At 51.0% G+C, this 21,773-nt stretch overlaps 5 protein-coding genes across 5 annotated transcripts; 1 reads left to right on the top strand and 4 right to left on the bottom strand.

The window, feature by feature from the left end:
- Positions 1 to 234: 234 nt before the first annotated feature.
- Positions 235 to 1,418, bottom strand: PFICI_13037 (peptidyl-prolyl cis-trans isomerase; the record flags this gene model as incomplete). Its single annotated transcript, XM_007841618.1, has 2 exons — positions 235 to 1,001; positions 1,070 to 1,418. 2 exons carry the CDS (start codon positions 1,416 to 1,418, stop codon positions 235 to 237), a joined length of 1,116 nt encoding a protein of 371 aa, XP_007839809.1.
- A 1,546-nt stretch (positions 1,419 to 2,964) lies between these two features.
- On the bottom strand, positions 2,965 to 6,798 carry PFICI_13038 (uncharacterized protein; the record flags this gene model as incomplete). The annotated part of the gene is made up of 1 exon (XM_007841619.1): positions 2,965 to 6,798. One exon carries the CDS (start codon positions 6,796 to 6,798, stop codon positions 2,965 to 2,967), a length of 3,834 nt encoding a protein of 1,277 aa, XP_007839810.1.
- A 7,857-nt stretch (positions 6,799 to 14,655) lies between these two features.
- Positions 14,656 to 15,759, bottom strand: PFICI_13039 (uncharacterized protein; the record flags this gene model as incomplete). Its single annotated transcript, XM_007841620.1, has 1 exon — positions 14,656 to 15,759. The coding sequence occupies one exon, from the start codon at positions 15,757 to 15,759 to the stop codon at positions 14,656 to 14,658; it is 1,104 nt and encodes a 367-aa protein (XP_007839811.1).
- A 3,024-nt stretch (positions 15,760 to 18,783) lies between these two features.
- On the top strand, positions 18,784 to 19,389 carry PFICI_13040 (uncharacterized protein; the record flags this gene model as incomplete). The annotated part of the gene is made up of 1 exon (XM_007841621.1): positions 18,784 to 19,389. One exon carries the CDS (start codon positions 18,784 to 18,786, stop codon positions 19,387 to 19,389), a length of 606 nt encoding a protein of 201 aa, XP_007839812.1.
- Positions 19,390 to 19,930: 541 nt separating this feature from the next.
- PFICI_13041 (uncharacterized protein) lies at positions 19,931 to 21,622 on the bottom strand (the record flags this gene model as incomplete). Its single annotated transcript, XM_007841622.1, has 4 exons — positions 19,931 to 20,498; positions 20,580 to 20,812; positions 20,926 to 21,229; positions 21,354 to 21,622. 4 exons carry the CDS (start codon positions 21,620 to 21,622, stop codon positions 19,931 to 19,933), a joined length of 1,374 nt encoding a protein of 457 aa, XP_007839813.1.
- Positions 21,623 to 21,773: the final 151 nt, after the last annotated feature.

Below are 21,773 nucleotides of genomic sequence, written 5' to 3' on the forward strand. Positions count from 1 at the left end.
CCCCCCAAGTCTCATCAGAGCAACGAGCTCACAGGAGACTCATCATTGGGGGGAAATCAAATGCTTTGCGGGCACAACGTGTTGATGTTTTTCTTTCTCCTATTCCAATATCCATTTTGCCTGAACTCCATGATCCCCTTTGTCCAATGGATTCTCAAGTACTACTTATGTGTATGCAATGATGAGACTTCCATTTTGGCCCTTGGTACAGAAAAACTGAATGGCGCTGAACGCTTAAGCAAAGAACTTCTTGTACTGCGACTTCTCCTTGGCCAGACGGGTGGCGGCGGCCTTCTTGACGGCCTCGAGTTCGCGCGTGATGGCTGCATCACTGGGTGCTAGCTTCTTGGCCTGCTCAAAGGCTTTGATGGCGCCGTCCTCGTCCTTGAGCTTGACAAGGGCCTGACCCTGGCGGAAGTAGGCTTTGGCCTTGTCGGCATCGGCGACGCCCTGGACGAGCAGGGCGTTGGAGGCGGCGCGCTCAGCGTCCTCCCACGACTCGAGCTTGAGGTTCATCATGGCCGAGTTGTTGTTGAGCACAAAGCGCAGCTGCTCGAGCTGGGCCTTGATCTCTTCGCTCTCGTCCTTGAGCTCGGGCTCCTCGTTGATGTAGCGCAGGCCCTTTTGGTACTTGTCGAGGGCCACGGCAACGTCGCCGCCCTTGAAGGCCTGATTGCCGAATCCCTTGCAGTCCGCGGCGATCTTGAGTATCTTTTGCGCGTCGAGCTGCTCATCGGCGTCCTCGGGGAAGTCCTCGTAAGCGTCGCCCAGGGCATCCGCTACCTTGACGTCGCCGCTCAGAGCCTCGGCGGCGGCGCCTGTAAGCTCGCCACAATCATCGATAACGGCATCGCGGCTAGGCTTGTCACCACCCGAGGTCGGCAGGTTCTCGATCTGTCGGATTATGGACTTGCCGCTGCGGACTTCGCCAAAGACTACGTGCTTTCCGTCAAGGTGGGGGGTCGCAACGGTGGTTACAAAGAATTGGGAACCATTGGTGCCTGGTAAACGACGCCACGGTCAGAAGAAAGTTTAGCTTTTTAAGACGGAGTTGAGGCAGACAACTTACCAGGTCCGGCATTGGCCATGCTAAGCAGGAAGGGCCGGTCATGCTTCTTCTCAAAGTTCTCGTCGTCGAACTTCTCGCCGTAAATGCTCTCACCGCCAGTGCCATTGCCTGCTGTAAAGTCACCACCCTGGATCATGAACTGCTTGATGACTCGGTGGAACAGGCTGCCCTTGTAGTGTAGCGGCTTGCCAGTCTTTCCAAGACCCTTCTCGCCAGTGCAGAGGGCCCGGAAGTTTTCGGCCGTCTTGGGCACAATGTCGTCGTACAGCTCGAAGGTGACGCGACCGGCAGGCTTGTTGCCAATCTTGATGTCGAAGAAGACCTTGCTTCGCTTGGATTGGTCGGCCATGATGGTGGTTGAATGATTGTTTGGTCGGCTTCGACTTTCGGCTGTGGCAAAGAGAGAGAGAGAGAGGTCAGCAGCGGTCCTGAACAAGTCCCTCGCGAAAGAGATGTCGAATTTATTGAAAGTTTTGGTCTTCTTCTTTCCTTGGCGGTGGAAGGTATCGATCGGCTGGTTGGCGGGGTGAAGACGGGTCAAGGATACAATGCAGTGTTGCTCGGTGGTTGAGTAGTAGGTACTGTAACTTACCGAATGAATTTACTACTAGCTGCGAAAGCTTCTAACAATGGGGATGAGAAGTCGCAATTGGGTGTTAAAAAAGAGGCAGTCACGGAAGACTTTGATTATGCAGTCAGATTGGGAGGTAATAAAAATTCTTCTTTTGCTTGTTTGCAGCAGTTGACAAACCAATGTTGGCATTCCAATCCAAACGCCGATTCCCGTGAGCCGTGTGCATACATATACATTTTATTTGATCGACCCCAGGCAAACAACAGTACCCAGTCGGTACCTCGAGGTCGCTGTGTGCTAGAAAGTTCCAGCGGGACGGGGCTGAGAGGAGCATCAAATCCAAGTCGGGATGGGGGCATGTGGGTGGGTGGTGGGGCACCAATGGAGGGGTAGATTATGACCCAATCAAAACCAGTGCGCAGTGAGTGAATGACTGGCAAATGCATATGTAAACTTGACTGGCCAATAACAACATGAGGTGGGTATAGGTGAAAAGATGCTTTATACACCAACGGGTTAATAACAAAGTATAACCCAAATGAATATATAACGTGAATTCATTATCTGCTGTTCACAGGATCAGCTTTGTCTTGCCATGTTCTAATTCCTTCTTGATTCCCAATGTTGCATCTAAGTACATCAACGGCAATCATCTTTATTAAATTGGAAGAAAGTGTCAAAGGGTATTTATTGGTACTGCAATGAACCACTCTTCGTCGTGTCCTCGTGTCGTTTCCTCGTTTCTGGATACCACAAGTCTGATGATCTGAGAAAGAAAATAAATAGATGAAGCACTCGTTCTGGCTCTTTGTCTTCTTTTCAACTCCACCTCGTTCTCCCCCTCCCCTATTCCCTCCCCCCTCCAAAAGTCCATCGTACAGCCCTGATTCCCGCTCCATATCTATTGTCATGATGAAGAAAAGAAAAACTCCCCAAGACCCTCGCACCCAACGCTGACTCCTAAGCTGGCAAAAATACACCGCTCAAGAGTTTGCCGGAAATGACGTATTACCTCCCCATCTATCGCAATCAAAAAGGCCAAGCATGTCCGGCTATGCTCCAGATTTTTTGGGTCGGGAAGCCATATTCAACTTGGCTCCCATAAAAAGGAATAAAAGGAAAATCATGTGGATGCCGCACCAAGAGGGATCTGTCCTCGGTATAGACAGTAATTAACTCGGCCGTCCTTGTTGATGTGCTTCTTCAAAATAACATCCTTCTATGTTGTCGTGATCTGCCGCGCCCGCTTTTTTAAAACGTTTCTTTCCTTCTGTCCACCATAGATCATTCGATGTACCTGAGCGTCGAACCCCAGGCAGTACTAATGCTTTTGGTGTTCGCTGCCAGGCCAGCCTTCTGCCAAGCCGCCGAGGAAGAATCCTCTTTTGTCTTTGTCTTCCTTTTCTTTGCTCTTTTCTCTGACGCTTGAATACCCTGAAGCTGACGCATCTCCTTTGGCATGCTTCTCATGTTTCTCCTTCATGCCGCCGATGAGACCACTCAGAAAATTACGTGGATTCTTCCCGTTTCGCCGAAGTGTGCCGCTGAGAAAAGGCATATCACCATTATCCGATGCGCCGCGGTGTGCGCCGTGTTCTTTGCTGCCCGAGAACTTCACCTCCCGGAACATTGGCCGTTCCTGTCCTTCAGTATCCGACCCGGACGATCCTGGAGCCCGATATGGATCGTTCTCTGCCCATATCGATGAACTTCCATACGCGAGGTGCATTGAATCCATGAGCGACGCCTTATCCATGCCCTCCACAATGTCGTCCGCATTGATCGACGCGTTCTCTGCTGCTCGGATAGACTCGATTCTGGCCAAGCACTGGTCAGAGCGTGCCTGCAGAGCAACGCACAGCTCATGAAATTCGGCCATGTCGCCAGTCAATGTGCGCATTTTCGCGGCATTTCCCTGATAATTTTCTAGCCAGAGTTTTACCAGAGCGGCAAAATACCGAGCGTCGTCAATCAAGTAGGGGAGCACCGGGAAACCTTCGCGTGCTGGTTTCGAAAGCCGTCCGAGAATCGTGATCGGGGTCATGTACGTTGCGGGCAGAGGTACAGAGGCGCGCTCAGTGGGTATGGAACAAACCTGATCAACAAAATCCTTAAATGGTTGTCTTTGGTTGTTGAGAAACTTGTTCATAGGTTCCATCCAACTCTCCTTCTTGCCGAATGTGGACAAGTTGGCCAGGGCCTGTAATCCTTTGGCCACAAGGGTGAGAGTACGCTGAGCCCGGGGACGTGGGTTATCTCGTAGCAATCCAAACAATTTTGGATTCAGAACAGCCGGACAGATGAACCGGAGGAACAAGAAGCCCGAAACACTCGTGTAAGTGACCGTCCGGAGAAAGTCGCCATATCGATCTTCGGCTACTGCGCGGATGTACTTGAGAATCTGACGTAACTCGGCAGGCAACCTGTTGGCGGAGCGGGCGATACATTGCCAGACCTCGGTGGTCAGCTGCATGAGTTGTGACCACTGTTGGTTAATATCCACGTTGTGAGGCAATTTGCTTGGGTCGACCTCGCAATCAGGATTGATCTCATTGATCTCGAATATCTTGTCGCAGAGTACATCTTCGAGATATTCCTTCCCGAGACGGCGCATATGGAATTCCAAGGCCTGTGTGAGTAGGGTGTTGCCACGGAAGAGTAGATTTGCCTCGCCAGCAAGCGACTTGCCCATGTCACGAACGAGCAGTTCTCGATCGCTGCCAGTCGGTCCTGATTCGTTCGACTTCATTCGCCTACTATATCGCAGCTTCTTCATATTGTTGGCGCCACTAATGCCGTCAATCTCCTCCTCCACCAATACCAGGAGCCACTCGACAGATCTTGTGGAGGCTTGAAAGATGTTGATGAAGATCTCTGCGAGTCGCCGCAATTGCTGGGGCATTGCTGCAGCGATTTGACTCGGGATTCCAAGACTGAACTTGTGCAGAAGGTCTGACAACGACTTGTAGTCATCGGTTGCCAGTACAACAAATTCTTCGATGTTAATTTTAACGAACATGCTTCCGATGTGCTCATTCTTTTCGTCCCGAATCGAATGCCACTGGTCGTGGTCTTTGCCGCGTTCCAGCTTCTCTAGAGGAATATCAACAGCACCACACATGACTTCGGTCAAATTACCACCAGTCTTGGGCAGGCCCAAGGAGGCTTGAAGCTGATGGCTGAAACTGTCAAGATTACCATCTACCCTCTTGAGAATGACAGACAGGTACGGTAAATTAGTAGCCAGCTCTGTAAATTGCACAACTTCCCTCCAGAAAGGTGTCTTGGTGTCAGTCTGAGTAGTGGTGCGTGCTCGAACTTCGCCGTCCAATATAACCTCTGCCAAGTAATTGCCGGTAAGTGGGTCACGTTCAGTCTTATGGTGATGGTGATGTCTGTCGTATTGCTCGGGCCGTTGGTCTGCTCTCTCGAGTTTCGCTTCACTAACCCGTACTTGTATTGTCTTCTCGAGCCTGAATATTTGGCCATCAAAGTTGGGTTCAAGGCTGGAAAGTTCCATCGCTTCGTCTGTCGTTGGGTGGATGCCGAAGAGGTCTGGGACTGCAAAGGCCCGCAGTAAGACAAACCAAACCTCAAACAGGACCCTGGTATCAAGGGCAAGATACACGGGCCTGAATATCGAGAGTTGCTTAGACGTTGAAGCATATATCGGAAATATTGCAATGCAGTAATCCTCATCAAGCACGGTTTTGTCGAGCTGCTGCACGGCACAGCGAGATAGCTGGGAAAGATCTATGACGGAGAGAACAGTCACATCATTCTCCGTCATCAGTTTGAATTCGCCATTGTCCTGCAAAATACAAGAAACTCTCACCCAGGCCGTAGTGGCGGCGCGCAGGTCGCGAGTCGATGGCCGTTTCACGATTGCGCGCGGTGATGTTGCCACGCCCTTGTCCCACAGCATCACCTTGCCAACTTTGATGATGTTGATGTTGGCATCCTTGGATCCTGTAGATCCAGCGACCGCGGAGCCCCGCCGCCGCATTTCCGCTCGGTTCGTGGACAGCGAGTTGCCAAATTTCCCACCCTGCATCCGCACTCCGTTTGGCAGAACTTGTTGCCAACAGAGAAGGGCTGCAAGCCACAGATCGAATTCATCAGCGATCAATGGTCGGAGTTGGAGCTCGACGCCCATTTTCTGATTCAGTAGTTCGAGGCATTTACCCCCACCGTCGAGCTGCTCCACCGGCAGAACCCTGCAGCCCCTAAGGTCACCGACAAGTGGTAAGTGGAAAGGTCCGTCTTGGCCAGAGTCAAACAGTAGACTTCCCCTCTCCTCATCAATGTAGCAAATGCCAGAGTACCACTGTCCATTGGGCTCAGCTTGGTACTCGACTTCACCCTTCATTCGACCACAAAGTGTCTTCATGAGCAAAAGCACACGATTCGCATCGTCGGTTGGTATGGGTATTGGCAATGAATCCACAGAAGGTGGCGGTGAAACCAGAGGTGAGGTTGGCCGCGACGACGCCCTCTTGACCAAGCGTCGATTGCTCGGCTTCTTCTCAGCTTTCGATGAAGATGAGGACACGGTAATTTTGAGATCCGGAGCCCGTGAGGATGGGGCAGAGGTCGCCGAGGATTGGTAGCTTGCAGACTCCAAGACAGGTGGCCGAGGTCGCACGTCCATCTCATTGAATGGTGTAGAACCCGATGAAGAGACTGATCCGACTCTGTGCCGACTGTCACCACCAGGAGCGGTCGCTGTCTGTTGGCGTAACGCAAGCGATCCGTCCATTGTTTGTGTGCGAGGGCGGACCGGGGCCCTTGTTTGCTGTTGCTGCTGCTGCTGCATCCCTGACTCCGTGCTGTCATAGGAGCCACCAAAGACATCGTTGAAGACAATACCTTGCCGTCTATGCTCGTCATCTATCGATCGGGGTGAGGTTTGCGCAGAAGTTGCACTGTAGCCTCGGGACATTTGTGTGGCGGTGTGGCCGTTTCCGACGGGTTCGGGCGTTACGGTTCGGATAGTACTCTGTGCGTTGGCGTTGGCCCGAGAGCTGATACTGGCAGCGCGACTACTCCTCTCCCTGTGGCTGTCCTTCTCAAGGCTTCCACGTTGCGAATAAGTGGCCGCCGAAGTCCAACTTTCTCGGCCGCCGCCGCCGCCATTGTGGGTTCGTCCGTCCATGAGCTGCAAAGTTGTCTTTTGTACTGACCAGCTACTGCGGCATATGTAGCGGAGCAATGGGTAATCTAGAGCTTTCTCTCTCTATGTATGTGTTTGTGTCGACGGGGGCTTTAGAGTTTGACGCCTGTGTTCGTTGCTAGATGTACGTTTGCGCTGTGGTCATCCGCTGTTGCGACGGTCCGTTTTTGAAGGCGAGGTTGTGAAGAGCCGGCACGAACGTGTCGTCACGAGTGTATGCGATCCTCCGTTCTGTCGATTCCCTGTTCAAGCACTGTTGCCATCTGAAAGCTACCATTCTAGAGGTTTGGTGGGGTGTAGCTATCTGCTGCGCAACTGCTGCTGTCTTTGCGACAGGCCTCGCATGCGTGACGCTCGATCTTTCGAGGTGAAGGGCGGACCGGGCGACGACAAACTATGGGCAACAAATTTGTGCACCAGCCTATTGTCTTTGTTGTGTTGCTATTCTCACTTGACACGACCCATGGATACAAATTGTTGCCTGTATCAAAGAATTGGGGATATCTGAAGGTGGAGATGGATGATCACCAGAGATTGGTCGTTGACAATGTCTGTGAAGAATGTCGCAAGGGGAATGCTTGTTCGTCGGGATGCGGTTGTTGAGATAGAGGGGTGACAGCGACGCGGGGGAGCTGGTTGCTAAATGCCGGAACACTGGATTGAAGGTTGTCGATGCAAACTGAGTCGATTGAAGTTGTCGGGCTAGGACGGTGAACGGATAGAATAATGCTGTGAAACCCCAAGTTGCGTGCGTCGAGGTCACAAGCCGGCCTTGAGAAGCCGTTGGTCACAAAGCTGGCTTATTATTAGAGATGCAAAGCAGCCAAAAGGGACGTTGCCTGTCCGTCTAAGTTCCGGGTTCAAAGACTTGAGAGTTCCCTGGGGGGGTTTATTTTTTTCCCTTCCAACTGCATAAAGACTTTCGGGTCAGCAAGTCCAAAAGAACCTCTGTTTGGGGGTTGAAGTCGTTAGTGAGTACCTGGCCCGTGTAGCAATATGAAAGCCGAGAAATGTGACTGGATATGCAGTTCGTTCGTCTGTCCTCTTTTTTTCTTTGCAACAGCTGTCTGTAAAAGTAGAGTCGGGTAGCAGTCGCGAAATTAAGCGTGCAGTGTAGCGTTGTGTTGGTAGTGCAGTGCAGGGCAGCACAGCACAGCACGAGTCGTCGTCGGCCGAAAGACGTCCAAGTAAGGCAGCAGACAAGAGACAATGCAGCAACGGCAAACGACAAGACGACGACGACAGTAACAACAACAACAATAATGTTGCAGATTAATCAGCACTGACAAGTCGAGCAGAATGAATGGGTAGGTAGAATCAGGAGCCAGCCGCTGTCTGGTTGCAGCTTGGCCGGGGATGGGCAAGTCAGTCTGGCAAGGTTCAGTCCAGCGTTCAGACGACGACTTGACTTTGAACCAGAGCTAGACAAGGTAAAAAAAAAAAAAAAAAAAAAAAGAGAACGCTCGCTGTTGATTGAGACTGAAGCAACAAGTGTGGTTGGGTGGTTACCTGCGGCCCCCCATTACTACTGCCACCAAAAGTCGTGTAGAATTGAAGGAAAAAGCAGCTACCATTTGACCCAATTAACGAGTTAAACACCTGTGCTTCTTTCCCATTCTGCCCTCTCCTTGCCTTGTGGTGTATGTAGTACCACCTACCTTGACCTACTATGTACATATCCTCCTACCTTATTACATTATCGACCCAGATACCTTGCGAAATACCTAGCAAGCAAGGCACATGTGCAGGGTCTGGGATGCTCCTCACAATTGCTAGCTCGCCGGTCCCCCCCTAACCACCTTGTAAAATTTATTTACCATAGTATTTTCTTTATTCTTTTTCTCATGCTCCTCTTGAGATTTTCCCACACTACTTTTCTCTTTGAAAGAGGCTCCGCTGCTGATATATGGCATTTGCGCATACATACTGTGTGCTTGTCTTCCAACACGGGTTGGTTACATGTGGATAGGTATCTCCGCTAGTAACTGGGTGACCCTCGTTCAATATTTGGTACTTGCACAGTAGAATTCCTTCCGTGGGCTTCTGTCATGTTCATATTCCGCATCATGACATTAGGTGAACGAAGCTTGATGCTCCTCGTGGACGGGATGTATCCAGAGCTTGCCCTCATGGGTTAACTCGTCCGAGTATAGGACCACTTGAAGCCATCCAGAAGACTCGAGGCGGCCAGGGCTGCTTCCCGGATACATTACCTACCTTGCCTGATGTAGCCTGCTAGTGGTACCTTAGATACCCTCTCACCAGGAGGAACCTGGGTAATGCTGGCCTGGGGTTCACTTCACTCCCGGGCGTCTTGGAGGCTCTGCCTGGTAAGCAATGGACGGATCGGCCAGTGTACAGCTTGGGCATCTCCAATAGGAACTCTCGGAAGTGTTTGACGCAGTAAACACCACCAAGAATACGACTCTACTACCTTCAGTATCTACGTATATAAACATACCATGTCAAAACCTTACCACTCATGGGCACCCCGCGAACAGATCCGGGTCATACGGAATACCCTGCTGGCTGGTAGAAGAGCTTCCCGACCTCTGTCGAAATTAGTTGGCTCGAGACGTACCGCACGCTATGGTCTGGGACTAGCGAGTACATTAGGCATATATGTCAAGGGATCCAACAACATATCTCCCGGCTACCATGTACCACGTAGTGCCACTGTACCAGGGTTAAGCTCTGTCGCTTCTAGCATTTGTCCATCTCCCCATTTTGATACCAAACCACAGATGGTGACCACCTCGTCCCCTCCCCTTGCGTTTGGTAGCAACGTGCGGAGGGGGTGACGTCTGAGTTGTACACGGCACAGTGGCAGTTCTGGATCAAATCCCTTTGAGGAGCTCTTTAAATTGTCCGATTCGTGTGCCACAGCTGCACAGCCTTGGGTTTGGTCTATGACAACCTGGTTTTTCAACCATCCAAGCCCGGCACGGCTCACAAGAGGTCCCTTGGCCTTGACCCCTTGTGAGGGGAGGGTGACTGGACTGGCCAGCGCGACAGACAGTGGAGGGGACAGGACGTCAAATTGACACCACACACCAACAGTACTCAGCCGTGGGTACTCGCCATGCAGACAGGACCTTTCCTGAGGTGCCGCCCCCCTCTCTAAAGAGGAGAGTCCAGGGGAATGGAACAACCGGAGGGTCGGCCGTTTGAAAGCACGCGAGGCGGGCCAGATGGGCTGGCTTTCCGTAATGTTTCCTTGTACCTTGCATGGGATCAGCGCTCTGCGGCAGAGTGCCGTTAGTGCCCTGCCCAAAAAATCAATCAATGTGCTAGATAATATAGGTAGACACGGGGCCTCAGCCAACAAACTCCCCTCTTTGTTGGAGAAAATACATCGGCTCCCTTTTGCTCCCTGGCAAAGATATTATTGTCGACCTCACCTCGTGGGCTTCTTCGTCTCATCTCATCTCTCGTCTCATCCTGGGCAGCTTACCATCCATCCGGTAGTGAGCATTTGGACATGGGCTTCTCAGTCATATCAAGTCCCCTTCTGTTCTTGTTTTTCAAAGCCTGCCGCCCCAGGCCACAAGTCTAGACAATGACCGAAACTCCCAGCGATCTCAGTAATAACCCCTGCTACCTGTACTTTTCATGCTCCAGACCAAGGTCCTGCGTATCTTGGGTCGCCGCATTATGGGTCAGATAATTACCCCTTTTGGATTATTCGCTCGTCAGGCCAATGGTTGGTGTTGAACAATGTGCCACAGTCACCCAGGGGGGGGGCCGTCTATCTACACAGTACGTCAAGCAAGATATGTACCTCAGCTGACACACAGACAAATGAAGGCACTGGAGGAAAGCTGTATCTACTGGATCGTTTGTTCTGCTGGCTGCTGGCTGCTTATTTGGTGTATTCTTGGAAGCATCTTGTGGAGATGGTAGATTATCATCCTACAAGTCATACTGTGTGTGTGTGTGTGTGTGCGTGCAAAGAGAAAGCTTGAGCCTTGCAAGTTACATAGCAACATGTGTAATAAAATGGATCACGACAATTCCATTTCCTGCAAGTCGTGTGTAGACTGTAGGCCGTACAGTGAGTGAGTGGTTCTATACTATGGGCGGGGGTCCGCTTTCCCACTCTTTCGGGGCTGGCGTCAAAGTGAATGGGCCCTGACCCGCGATGCTGGGAGAATGAAAACTGGAACGGCAACCAAAAAGGAAATATAGGCTTTCCGCTCCGTACTCACAAACGTTGAGTTTTTCCTAAAACTACCATGTATACTCATGGCCTCTACATATACCTTGCGAATACTGCCTCAGATATTGAGAAAACTCCCAGCTTGACGCAAGGGAGGGGCAGGGGGGCTGACTGGCCTTGACGATGTATTGTCATTGGCTTTAGTCGTCCTGCAGCTCTCCTGCGACTGAAGTTATAGAGTAAATTGCATCGCCCTCGGCCCGCAGTTCATGGCCAAATAAGTGAGATATGATAGAATGTCTCCTTGACGCCCAGTCCGTTGCTGTACTACTACTACAAGCTTGTTACATTTTCTACTTTTCTTGCCCGCCAATAGCAATTCTCCCCCCTGCAAGAATTACTATCCGGCAGGCAGCTTCATTATACCCACGCCCAAGTGAAACAACATGTGCCTCCCGGCCTCCCTTCCCCTCCCCGTGCATATCATGTATGTATGTATGACCCTGTGGGGGAAATAACCTCGCATCCTGTATCTGCTGTGCCACATGTAGTGTGCCGGGTTTGCGGGCGCGTTTGGTTAAACGTGACCACCGCGGCCTGCAATGATCACTGCACGTTTCGGTCCCAGGGAGATGGGATTGCTTTTTACCCCAAGGCGGAACCGACATGTCGGGTGTGCCTTTGCCAATCCCATCTATCTGTGCCGAGCACATCATGTCTTGACGTTTCTTCTTCTTCTTCTCCCTTTTCTCTACTATTGTCTCTCTTCTTTCTTTTCTTCTTTCGAGTCTCCTCACCTCCCTTTCCCCCCCTCCCATTTCGAGTTGAAATTCTGTTTCGGGGACTTGCTTTCCATCGCCCCCCCACTATGGGAACACGAGCAATGGTGGACGCGGCCTAGTCCCTGGGCGACCATGCACGAATTTATGTTTTGGGATATCTGGAATGTCAATCACCTCTGGGCCAAGACTTGCTTTTCTTTATTCCTTATCAATAACGATCCGCGGTACAACAACTCGTGGGCGGAATCGAAGACGTTGCGGAAAATGTGCTTACGGAATCCCAATTAATTCTCCACCGCCAAATCTCTTCCCTGGGTGTATGCGTATGTCTATATTACCCCCCCTCCCCACTTGGCATGGCTTGGATGGTAAATTTGTCTTTCGGTACTTCATGGTAGACTATGTGTGTATGTACGTAAAATGTCTCGGAAACTCGAGTCTTATACATAGTTCATGGCCCCCCGTCTCATACCATGTCGCATATGAAAAGAAGAAAGAATACCTTTGTCCGCAGTAGAAAGAAGGTCTATCCCAGCCCGTCTTTTTTTTTTTTTTTTCCTCTTCAAGGAAAACAAACTTTCTCGCTTTTCCCGGGACTTTCCAATGCCGACCTTTACGTATGCTTCTAGAAAGCGCCTCCCCTCTGATAGTAAGACAGGGTTGCAGCATATGTACTTCGTACATGGTACTCTCTCTGAACAGTAGCAGGGTTGTAAAGAAAAAAGAAGAACGAGAAGAAGAAGCAGAATAAGAAAGAGCCCAAAGGACCCCCGTCGCTTATGTTGCGCAACTCGGCAGTGCTTGATATCGCCACGAAGAACTTGTACGCAGTGCGCACATGCCCTCTTTGTCCGTATTCTCCTGACTCGTACTGGCTTTCTTTTATGATTCTATCCCACCTGGATTGATGAGCTTGCCCTTTTTTTCTTTTTCTTTTTTCCCTCCCCTTCCCCATCTACCGGCAGGGTTGAATCTTCAGCTCCTACCTTTGTGTCATGTCTTCATTAAATCATACACATCGGTTCTCATCGCTAGGTATCTCTTTGAATCAAACCCTTGGTGATACTCGATAGCGGGATTGGTGGGCGCCAACAAAAAACTACTTTAGTGAATTGATAGCCCCCGTCCCAAGTTCGACGCCAGAGTCTCTTAAAGTCTGGAGCTTGTGATTTTATAGCTCACCACGCTAAATGGAAGCTGAGCTGGCTGGTCAGTTGTAGAGAACGCGTGGCAGACACGAAGAGATGGCCAACTAAAAAAAGAGAGTGAAGGTGAGAGAAAAGACACAAGGATGGAAATTCCAATCTCTCAAGACATGAAAACTGCTCATGAGATTATGATGAGTTGAACTTCTTTAGCGAAGCGAAAAGAGTCCGTTGTTGATCACCATGCGATAGTGTCAGCAAATATCAAGTAAAGTCAATGATAGTCAAGCCAAACATGGACTTAACGAATTTACTACAGATTTTTAGTGGTTTCGAACGAATCAGGTTCCATGGGGAAAAAAAGAAAATGGCATAGTATATTGTCCAGAAGCCAGCTGAAAAGAAAAGAAGATCAACATCTCCCCAAGATCGGCTTCAAAAAAAAGCCGTTCAACTGACAAGCCCGGCTTATTGCCCTTGGCGGCCGATACTCACTAAAATTTCCCTTGGGGGGAACTTTTCTTTCTCTGTTGCCCACTTTCGGTTGCTGGCAAGCGGGATGGAGATTGGCGATAGCCTCACTTTATTGCCCCCTTCTCCCCCTAATAGTTTCCCAGTGACTAGCGGGCTTTTTAGCAAAACAACTACACCAAGGTAGGTACCGTTTTTTAGTGCCCGAGGCGGTAACATTTCGGTCCGTCCCCTTTCTTGTCTTCCTCTCATCAAGCTCACACTCCTGGCAACTCGACTGGTGGCTGAGTGATACAGAGAGCCGTGGCCACTGCGTAAGTGGAGTAAAAGTAACCCCCCCTCGAGCTGTCAGCCAAACGGCTCCCAGTCGTGTCGATCTATGTAGTCGTCCTCCCTATCCCACTATTAATCGGACGAAAAGAGACGGGAATTGCCGCTGTAAGTGGTTCCCCTCCGAATTCCAGCCCAAAGCTTAGCGATGGGGAGCACGGAGATTGTTGTCAATACGGCAGAGGATATCGGAAATGCCAAAGCAGACCACGAAAATCCTTTGCCCTGACTGTTGTAGTTGGTACGTACTCTGTAGATTGCGGCCGCCAGTCTTGACTCTTGATATAAAAAGTGTCTTGGGCACCTGACTCATGCTTTCAGATTTCCTTGGCAGTGTTTGGCGAATTAATTATAGCGTCAACCCGAGTACTTTTACGGACAGCCATCACTGTTGCCTTGTCGTGTCACTTTTTAATCGGTGTGGTATCACCATTGACAAGTTATAGGGAAACAGTCTTGGTATCAACGCCGTTTGCATTGTCTTTTTAATGAATTTTGTTCAAAAAAGGAGAGCCACCATATCAAGAGCCATCCTCCGCCAGACAGTTTGATATCTATCTATGCGATTTGCAACTTAGCCTCAATTCCCATCATATCCCAATCTTGGGAAATAACTACACCTTTAACCTTGGCCTCTCTCACGCGCAATGGGGGAATAGTACGTGACTCCAAAAAATGACCACCGTCCTAAAAGGGGCGTACGAAAAAGGTTCAACAATGTTTGATAGGTCCGAAAATGATCCGTAGTCCCTGTGGGAAGAAAAGAAAAAGTAACACCTGTTGCTCCTGAAAATCAAAATCTCCTCGACACCATGTCACAGGGAGAGGGCTAGGTTGTGCTCAACTGCGCTACCGATATTTCTGCAGAATCCAGTGTGCTGCAGCAGTTGTTTTTTGTCATGAAGCGATCGTCACATAATAGACTTGGGAGTCTCAACTGGTATCCCGGCTTCTAACGTGGAGATTGGCCCTCAATGGGACTGACAGGCATGCTGCGATGAATGCTAAAATCCGTGCTGCCTGTACGTCTCAAGGCTTGTGACATGGTTTCAATATTCAGGTCGCTGCTCGCGCCGATGCCCAAGTTGTGCTGAGTAGAGCTGGGGCTACCCAAAGGTTTCCGAGTCGGCGACATCTCCACGCCCTTGACAGAGCCTGATTTGCTTGTCGGTGGTGAAGTCTCCGGACCCTGTGATGACATGGGTGATCGCACGGGAGAAGGCGAGCGGTTGAGTCCGCTAGACGAGACAGAGGTCAGCCCGGCAAGGTGCATGGAGTCTCGGCTGCTCGCCGCAACACCGTGCTGTTCGGCTTGAACCACATCGGCAAAGGAAATGAAGCTGAGACGTCTCACGTCTGCAGCATCTAAATTGCCGTAATTCGAGGCAGCTTCTTCCTTCTCTGCGAGCGACTGGAGTTCGTCTACCCAGGACGCGCTGGATTGCGTCTCATACGGAGCGCCTCCCGTAACAGCCACGGAGGCAGGCTGGTGAGAAGCGTGCGTGACGATTTCGACGCTGTCGGGGTTGAGATGGTCGTCGGTGATGGCCTCTGATGTTGCATCCAGTGCGGGAGGGATATGGTTCTCGACTTGGATATGAGAAGGAATAGCGGGCGAATTGGGCAGAATTGCAGCACTTTCTTGAACATCTCGTTCAAAGATCTGGGAGCCCGCCGGAGACGTAAGGTGCGGAGAAGTCGTATAGATACCCCGTCCTGGAGACGAGGGTATCCTGTGCGGGGCTTCCATAGGGCCCGGTGATGTTTGTGTCGATCGTCTCGAGGATAGTTGTGATGCGTCTTGAGTGTGCGGAGGGCTGGGAATGCTGGCTTCGGCCTTGGACGGTGTTTTACTCGCAGTCGTAGCACTGCTTGCCTTGTCGTCGGCCTTCTTCTTGCCAAAGCCAAAAAGACTGCGCTTCTTAGTCTTGTTGTTGTTGTCACCCTCAATGTCCTTCTCAGTCGGAGTCGGGGTGGATCCCGAGGTTGACGTCGGTTCGCTCAAGCTAGGCGCAGAGGCCTGCTTCTGTATATCTGCGGCTGGTGCGAGGCTCATCGCGTCAAGCTTACACTCGTTTGAACCTTAAGTGTACCGGAAGCGAGATTTGAGGCGGTTGAGTTTTGACAGCTAAGACCATGGACAAGTCAGCGAGAAGATCCAGAGAGAAATAATTTTTATTTGTTTTTTTCTTTGGAGGACAAGGGCACTGATATCATTCGGAAAGGCCGCGAGCTAGGTTGAAACGGTGAGGAAGGCGAATGTGGGGGAATGGAACCAAAGCCAGGTCGCACATGGCATACATCAAATGGCGTCCCTAATCTTGAAGATCTCTAGGCTGAAAAGATGGGAGATGCGTGACCGCTGCTTCTCGAGTTTGCAGATTGAAAACTTATCGGCGGCTTTGATGAAAGTATCACGTAGAACGAGAAAAACCTACCGTAAGCAAGCTGTTGCGCAAGATGGGCAGGGTCGGTCGAGGTGGCCCAAGCGATTTGTACGCGAGTCAATAATAAATCGTCGCCGCCGTCGTCGTCTTTTCGACTCTCTGCAGTAGCAATAGGACCCAAGTCGACGTATCAGTTGCCGAAAAGTCGCCTCGGATGCGATCTGCGTTCCCCGTAACACGCGCGAGTGAAAATGCGGTCACGAAGAGATCTGCTCCAGATGTAAAGAAAGCCGCGATGCTGGAGCCGGGATCCAGACAGATGGGGCAAGTTGATGTTTGGCGTCGAGAAATGACGTGGGGTGAACCAGGTCAATCGAGGGGTATTATGGTGGGATTTTGAATAAGAGCGATCGAGGACTGGAGAGCAGGGGAAAACACAAAAAAGGGCCTGCGAATACGTGACTCTTCTTGATTTTCAAAACCCCCTCGGGATTACCCAGGACTGGCTACCAATCAGACTTGGCTAGTTTGCGAACCCTCCAACGATGGTCGCGTCGGCTGTCACAGGAGCACCTTGGCGGGGATGGTGGATTTGCTGGAAACTTCGTGTAAGTCGAAAACTAGTAGTGAGCCAACAAAGGTATCGTAGAAGGCACAAACTTTGAATGATTCCGGGAACACCGTAAGCAAATTTGAATATCCTTGTTCGCTCTTCTCCGACTTTCCCGTAAAGTCAATTCGGTTGAGTTTATTGTGTTGAAAATTGGTTTTTGCTTGGAATTTCGCCCACCAAGAGGAGATGGTGAATAACACAAAAGTACAAGGTGCCACAGCAGTAAGAGTTTATGTGGTGTGTATGGGAGTATTTGTGTTGGCGTGTGTGAACTGCAACCGCGATGGTATGTATATGTGCGTTTGCTGGTCGCCAAAAGGTCGGGTTCAGTTTATGTATTCGTCAGTCCAGTGGATCGTAAGATTTGAGGACCAAGCAAGCTTTGTCACGATACAACAGCAGCAGCATCAGGATCACATGAGGTGAAGTAGTAAGAAAAAAACCGGGCTTTGCAGGGTCTATTTATCGGAAAGCCCAGCGGCATGTATTCGAAAAGGGAAGAGACTCCCTGGCGCGGCGCAGAGGCCAGATGACGATCGTTGGAGGGAGGAGATCCTGTTTGTTGCGCCGAATGGGGGCAGCAGCGGCCGTTTCCAAGTTCACAGCAGCAGCCAGAGGTCCTCGATATTGGGCCAACAACGGCCATTGACTGAAAGCAGAGAGTCGGCTCATGCGATGCCCTTGAACGGCGCTTCCTGATTGGGCCTGTTACTGGTCGCATTAAAGAGCCCATGCAATCAATCCCATCCCGTGTTGCGTTGCTGAAAATAAGTACAGGTGCGGCAAGGGTTATGGCCTCACTACAGTATTGCACAGCCATGTTATGTATAGATGGCAACGTGCAGCAATCTAATATTCTCCCGTAATATCGATGAAAGCCTTGCCCCCAGTGCGTTTGCTGAGCGAGCACTTTGAAATACTACTAACATCGATATAGTCACAAACAAGCTTATAGGGCTGGGGGTTGAGCCTGCGAAGAGAACAAGTAAAGGTACTTGATCCCGTGCCCTCCGACTGTGTTATATCTGACAACTGGATGAGGACTCGACTGTTTCAAACAAACTTTACTGTCAGCCAGGCGATAGAAACGTCCTACTGGTACACTAATCAGTTGGGGACTAACAAAAGCACCCAACTACGGTCATTACCTAGCTGCCTGAACAGTCCTTTATTGTTACAGGTAGCGATCTCGTCACTGGTCGTGACTTTGCCCCGTGATATGGAGACCAGGTTGGGGGCGACAACAAATCCTGGACCTGAGCAAACATGAGGTAATTCTTGTAAAAGAAAATCAATGGCTGCCTGGGTATATGCGATATATGCCCAACGGCTGGGTCGAGTCCAAAAGAAGAACGTTCCTGACATGGAGAGCTGCGCATCTTCATCCACATGAAACTCTAAATTGTGGTTGTGAAGTAGGAAACACTACGTCACCATGAGGGGCTGCCCAGTCTCTCTTTTCTCTCAAACAATACCAAAGATTGGCAATGGGGATGTCGTCTGTTCGTTTTCGGGGTTGTGCCTGTGTCGATCCCTGACCTCGAACAAGACTTGGACGCGCTGGCTGGCAACGCAACCCCCAACTTTTTTTTTTTTCGCTTTTGCGCAGCTTTCCAGAACGGGCAATTGTGGGGCAGAGATGAGCTGGACCTCCACCCAGAGAGCACGAGGGTCTTTTTCTTTGGGGCCGACTCGAGACCTGGACCCGAGCAAACTAAAGACCCAGAATAAAACGATACGATTCTTATCGCGACGCGACCACGTGACCGACGCGGACAAAAAATTTGCCTGGGTCCGACATGCGAAGCTATCGCGGCACCGGTTGGGTATGGAGCTCCTGAGAATTTGTGAATTCGAGGATAGTCGGGCCATCAACAATCTCCCGTATGCGCTCCCAACCATACAAACCGGCGAATTAACGATTTGGGGGATCATACGAACTTTTTGGCTTTGAAATTAGCCAGGCAGGTTTCGTCAATTGGCGGTTGCGTGAGCCTCGACGTACGGCCAACGGATCCCAATCTACCGCCGAAACAAAATCCACCGCGATATCCATCTCCCACATACACATTCATTGAAGATGGAGCGTCCGGCCCTACAACCGCTTAGGCGTCTGGCCTCACAGCACCTCCCTCTGACGGCCAAACGAACCCAAGCCACGGCATCCCGGACGAGAAAGGCCCTCAAGATTGCGCCCCACGAGTCGTTCCTGGCAGGCAAGACCAACGAGGACCACATCATCTTCAATCCGCCATCGTCGGCGCCCTCGGTCTACCACACGCCCTTCAAGTTTCTGCCGCGCTCCGACCCGCGCCGGCAGGCCAACCTCACGCAGATCATCCGGGCCTCGTCATCACCAGCATCGACCGGCGTGGTGGCACCAGAGCTCGGCACCCAGACCAACGGCGGCTTCGTCCCGCCCAAGCAAAACGTGACGAGGGAGCAGGTCGAGGAGATGCGGGCACTCCGGGCGCTGGACCCGACCAAGTGGAGCGTCGCGGCGCTGGCCAAGAAGTTTGACTGCACCAACTGGTTCGTCATGATGTGCTGCAAGGCCAGCCCCGAGCACAAGGCCAGCGAACAGGCGAGACTCGAGGCCATCAAGGCCAGATGGGGTCCCATCCGGACACAGGCGAGAGAGGAGCGCAAGAAGAGGAAAGCCATGCTGGGTAGAAGCGAGTTATAGTAGGAAGGATCAGGGAGAGACCAGTGAAAGCGAACTCGAAGTTAGGAAAGCCTGAAGAAGGCGCCAGCACCATGTCTTGAACAAAAGGGTAGCCTGAGTGTGGGCAAGCGTAGCAGCAGTTGCTCATCGAGAAGTCAGGAGCAAGGAACGAAGCTGTACGAAAACTGTGTCTCATGTGTACAACAGAACGTCCTCAATCGGGATATACGGAACAAAACAAGGAGAAAGCGAAAAGCATATGGCATTTGCCGACCATGGCGTTTGGGGGATAGATGCGGCAAAATCGACTGTCAGATACTAATCACCCCTTCACTGTATATCAACGAGGCCACATTGGTTTTCAACAATGGGCGTCAATCATTTGTATAAATCCGAATCAATTATCAAACATGCGCACTCATGGAATGCCTCATCTACACCTTGCGCCTAGAATGTAGCATGCCTCAGTCATGTTGTCGTTTGCGTCCCTGCCGTGAAACCCAGATTCCAGCAATCTCGATTGTGTGACGCCTTGAAGGTTGTGTTCTCTCCTTTCTTTTCTTTAAGCATCAGCCTTGATAGTGGGCGTCCTGCTTTTCCCCATTCTCTCTGTTCCTTTCTCATAATCCTTCTTGCCTGGGATGACTCTCCAGCACCAGCCACACCAACTCCTTACCTGGCCGGAAACCTCTCTTCCCAGGATTTCTCCTCGATGCTTTTCATCCTCATATTCTGGCACACAGGCTCCCACTCGAATCATACTAAGTCTCTTCGTCTTGACCACGCCTCCAATGCCCTCAATCTCGTGGCGGAAATACCCAGGCCCGAGATGTGGTGGAGTCGGGGTACGATGAGAGCCAGGTGATGATGAGGGTGAGGGCATGGGACTCAGCGTATCGTTGTTGGTCATTTGTGACTGGAAGGGATGCGGGTTTGCTGGCGGCGGTGTGCCTGGATTGGACAGAACGTGCTCTCGCGCATCCGCGGCATCACAGTCGGTCTCATGCTCACGTTCTTTGCCGCCGCAGCATTCAGCTTCCCGGCCGCAGATTACTCCACGATCGCCATCGCCAATTCCTGTTCCCACACCGCCAATGATGTCGCCATATTGATTCCGCCAGCGCCATATTCTGTATTCCATGGTTAGTGAGTCCTGCTTCTTTCATGGAAGACTACTGGGCACAGTTTTCCAAGAATCATGGGGTTCATACGACTGATAGTCACTGTCTGCACCGCGAATGCTTCTACCGCAGGGCTGACAGAGCCAAACACCTTCACTTTGGCATGTGCATACTACTCGCTTCATGATATCTGCATCGATAGGTGTGGTTGCTTGCAAGGGAGGTTTTGTAAGAGCGCCGAGCGGCGCTTTGGTGCAACGAACGCAGAGGCGCCGATGTCTGTCTCGGAGTACTATCGGAGCTGGTGGCTTGATAGCACAATTCTACAATACGGGTTCAGTCTCTGGAACCTAAATTTACCCATGGGCATTGCATCCTCATTATTTTGGAGGGATACAGTTATTCAAAACCGGCACAGTGAGAGGGGAGTGCTTACCCTACACACAACGCGAGCACAGCGTCGGCATTCTGCCACCATATCCCTAGCGCATTGCCCGCTCTTGCCGTTGTAGTTACTGCTGGAATTCCCCATGTCTTCCATGTAGAACCAGTTGCCGGCTCTGGCACGGTATCGGAGGGTATCATCGGGGTCTAACTCGACGTCCTCGAACTCGCAGTGGAGAGTATGCGACTTGAGGGGTGTGCGGTACTGCAGAAGCGATGCGTGGATCTGACGGCAGGTCCGGGATAGATTGTCGAGTGAAATGAGGTCAAGAGATGAAGCAATAGCCATCGCGACTCTGCACCTTGTGTTAGTTTTGGCTTACATCCTTTTGCCCGGGACCGCGAGGTTCCCGGGCAAAAGGGTGAAGCTTTTTTTGCTGTTGAGACAGGGAGAAAAGCATATTTGGGGTGCCAGCCTACGGATAGCATCCGAGAGCCTCTGTCATTGCATTCCTGAAGATAATCTGGCTTGTGGCCGGGTCGTTGGTGGTGCTGCTAGAGAGCTCATTCTTGTCCTGCCGCTTCGTGTCCAGACACTGCTCGACACGTGGAATAGGAGCATCATTGGCAACTCGCCGGCCGTCCCATTGGGGTACACCTAGCGGTTGCACTGGATGATTATATACATGATGTCCCTGCTGCAGGGAAGGTGATTCGTCGTCGTCGTCGAGATCAACAAAGATAGCCATTGCTTTTGGCAGTGGTTGCGTGTAAGTTGTCGTTGACGTAAGATAAGCACAGGCAAAGATAACGGTGGGAACGAAAGATGGTAAAGGACAGATGCAACTAGGTGATTTATTGACGTGACGGGTTGATTTCTCTTTGGATCTTGTGCATGAA

Source organism: Pestalotiopsis fici, assembly GCF_000516985.1.
Source record: "Pestalotiopsis fici W106-1 unplaced genomic scaffold PFICI_Scf_11, whole genome shotgun sequence".
NCBI lineage: Eukaryota > Fungi > Ascomycota > Sordariomycetes > Amphisphaeriales > Sporocadaceae > Pestalotiopsis > Pestalotiopsis fici.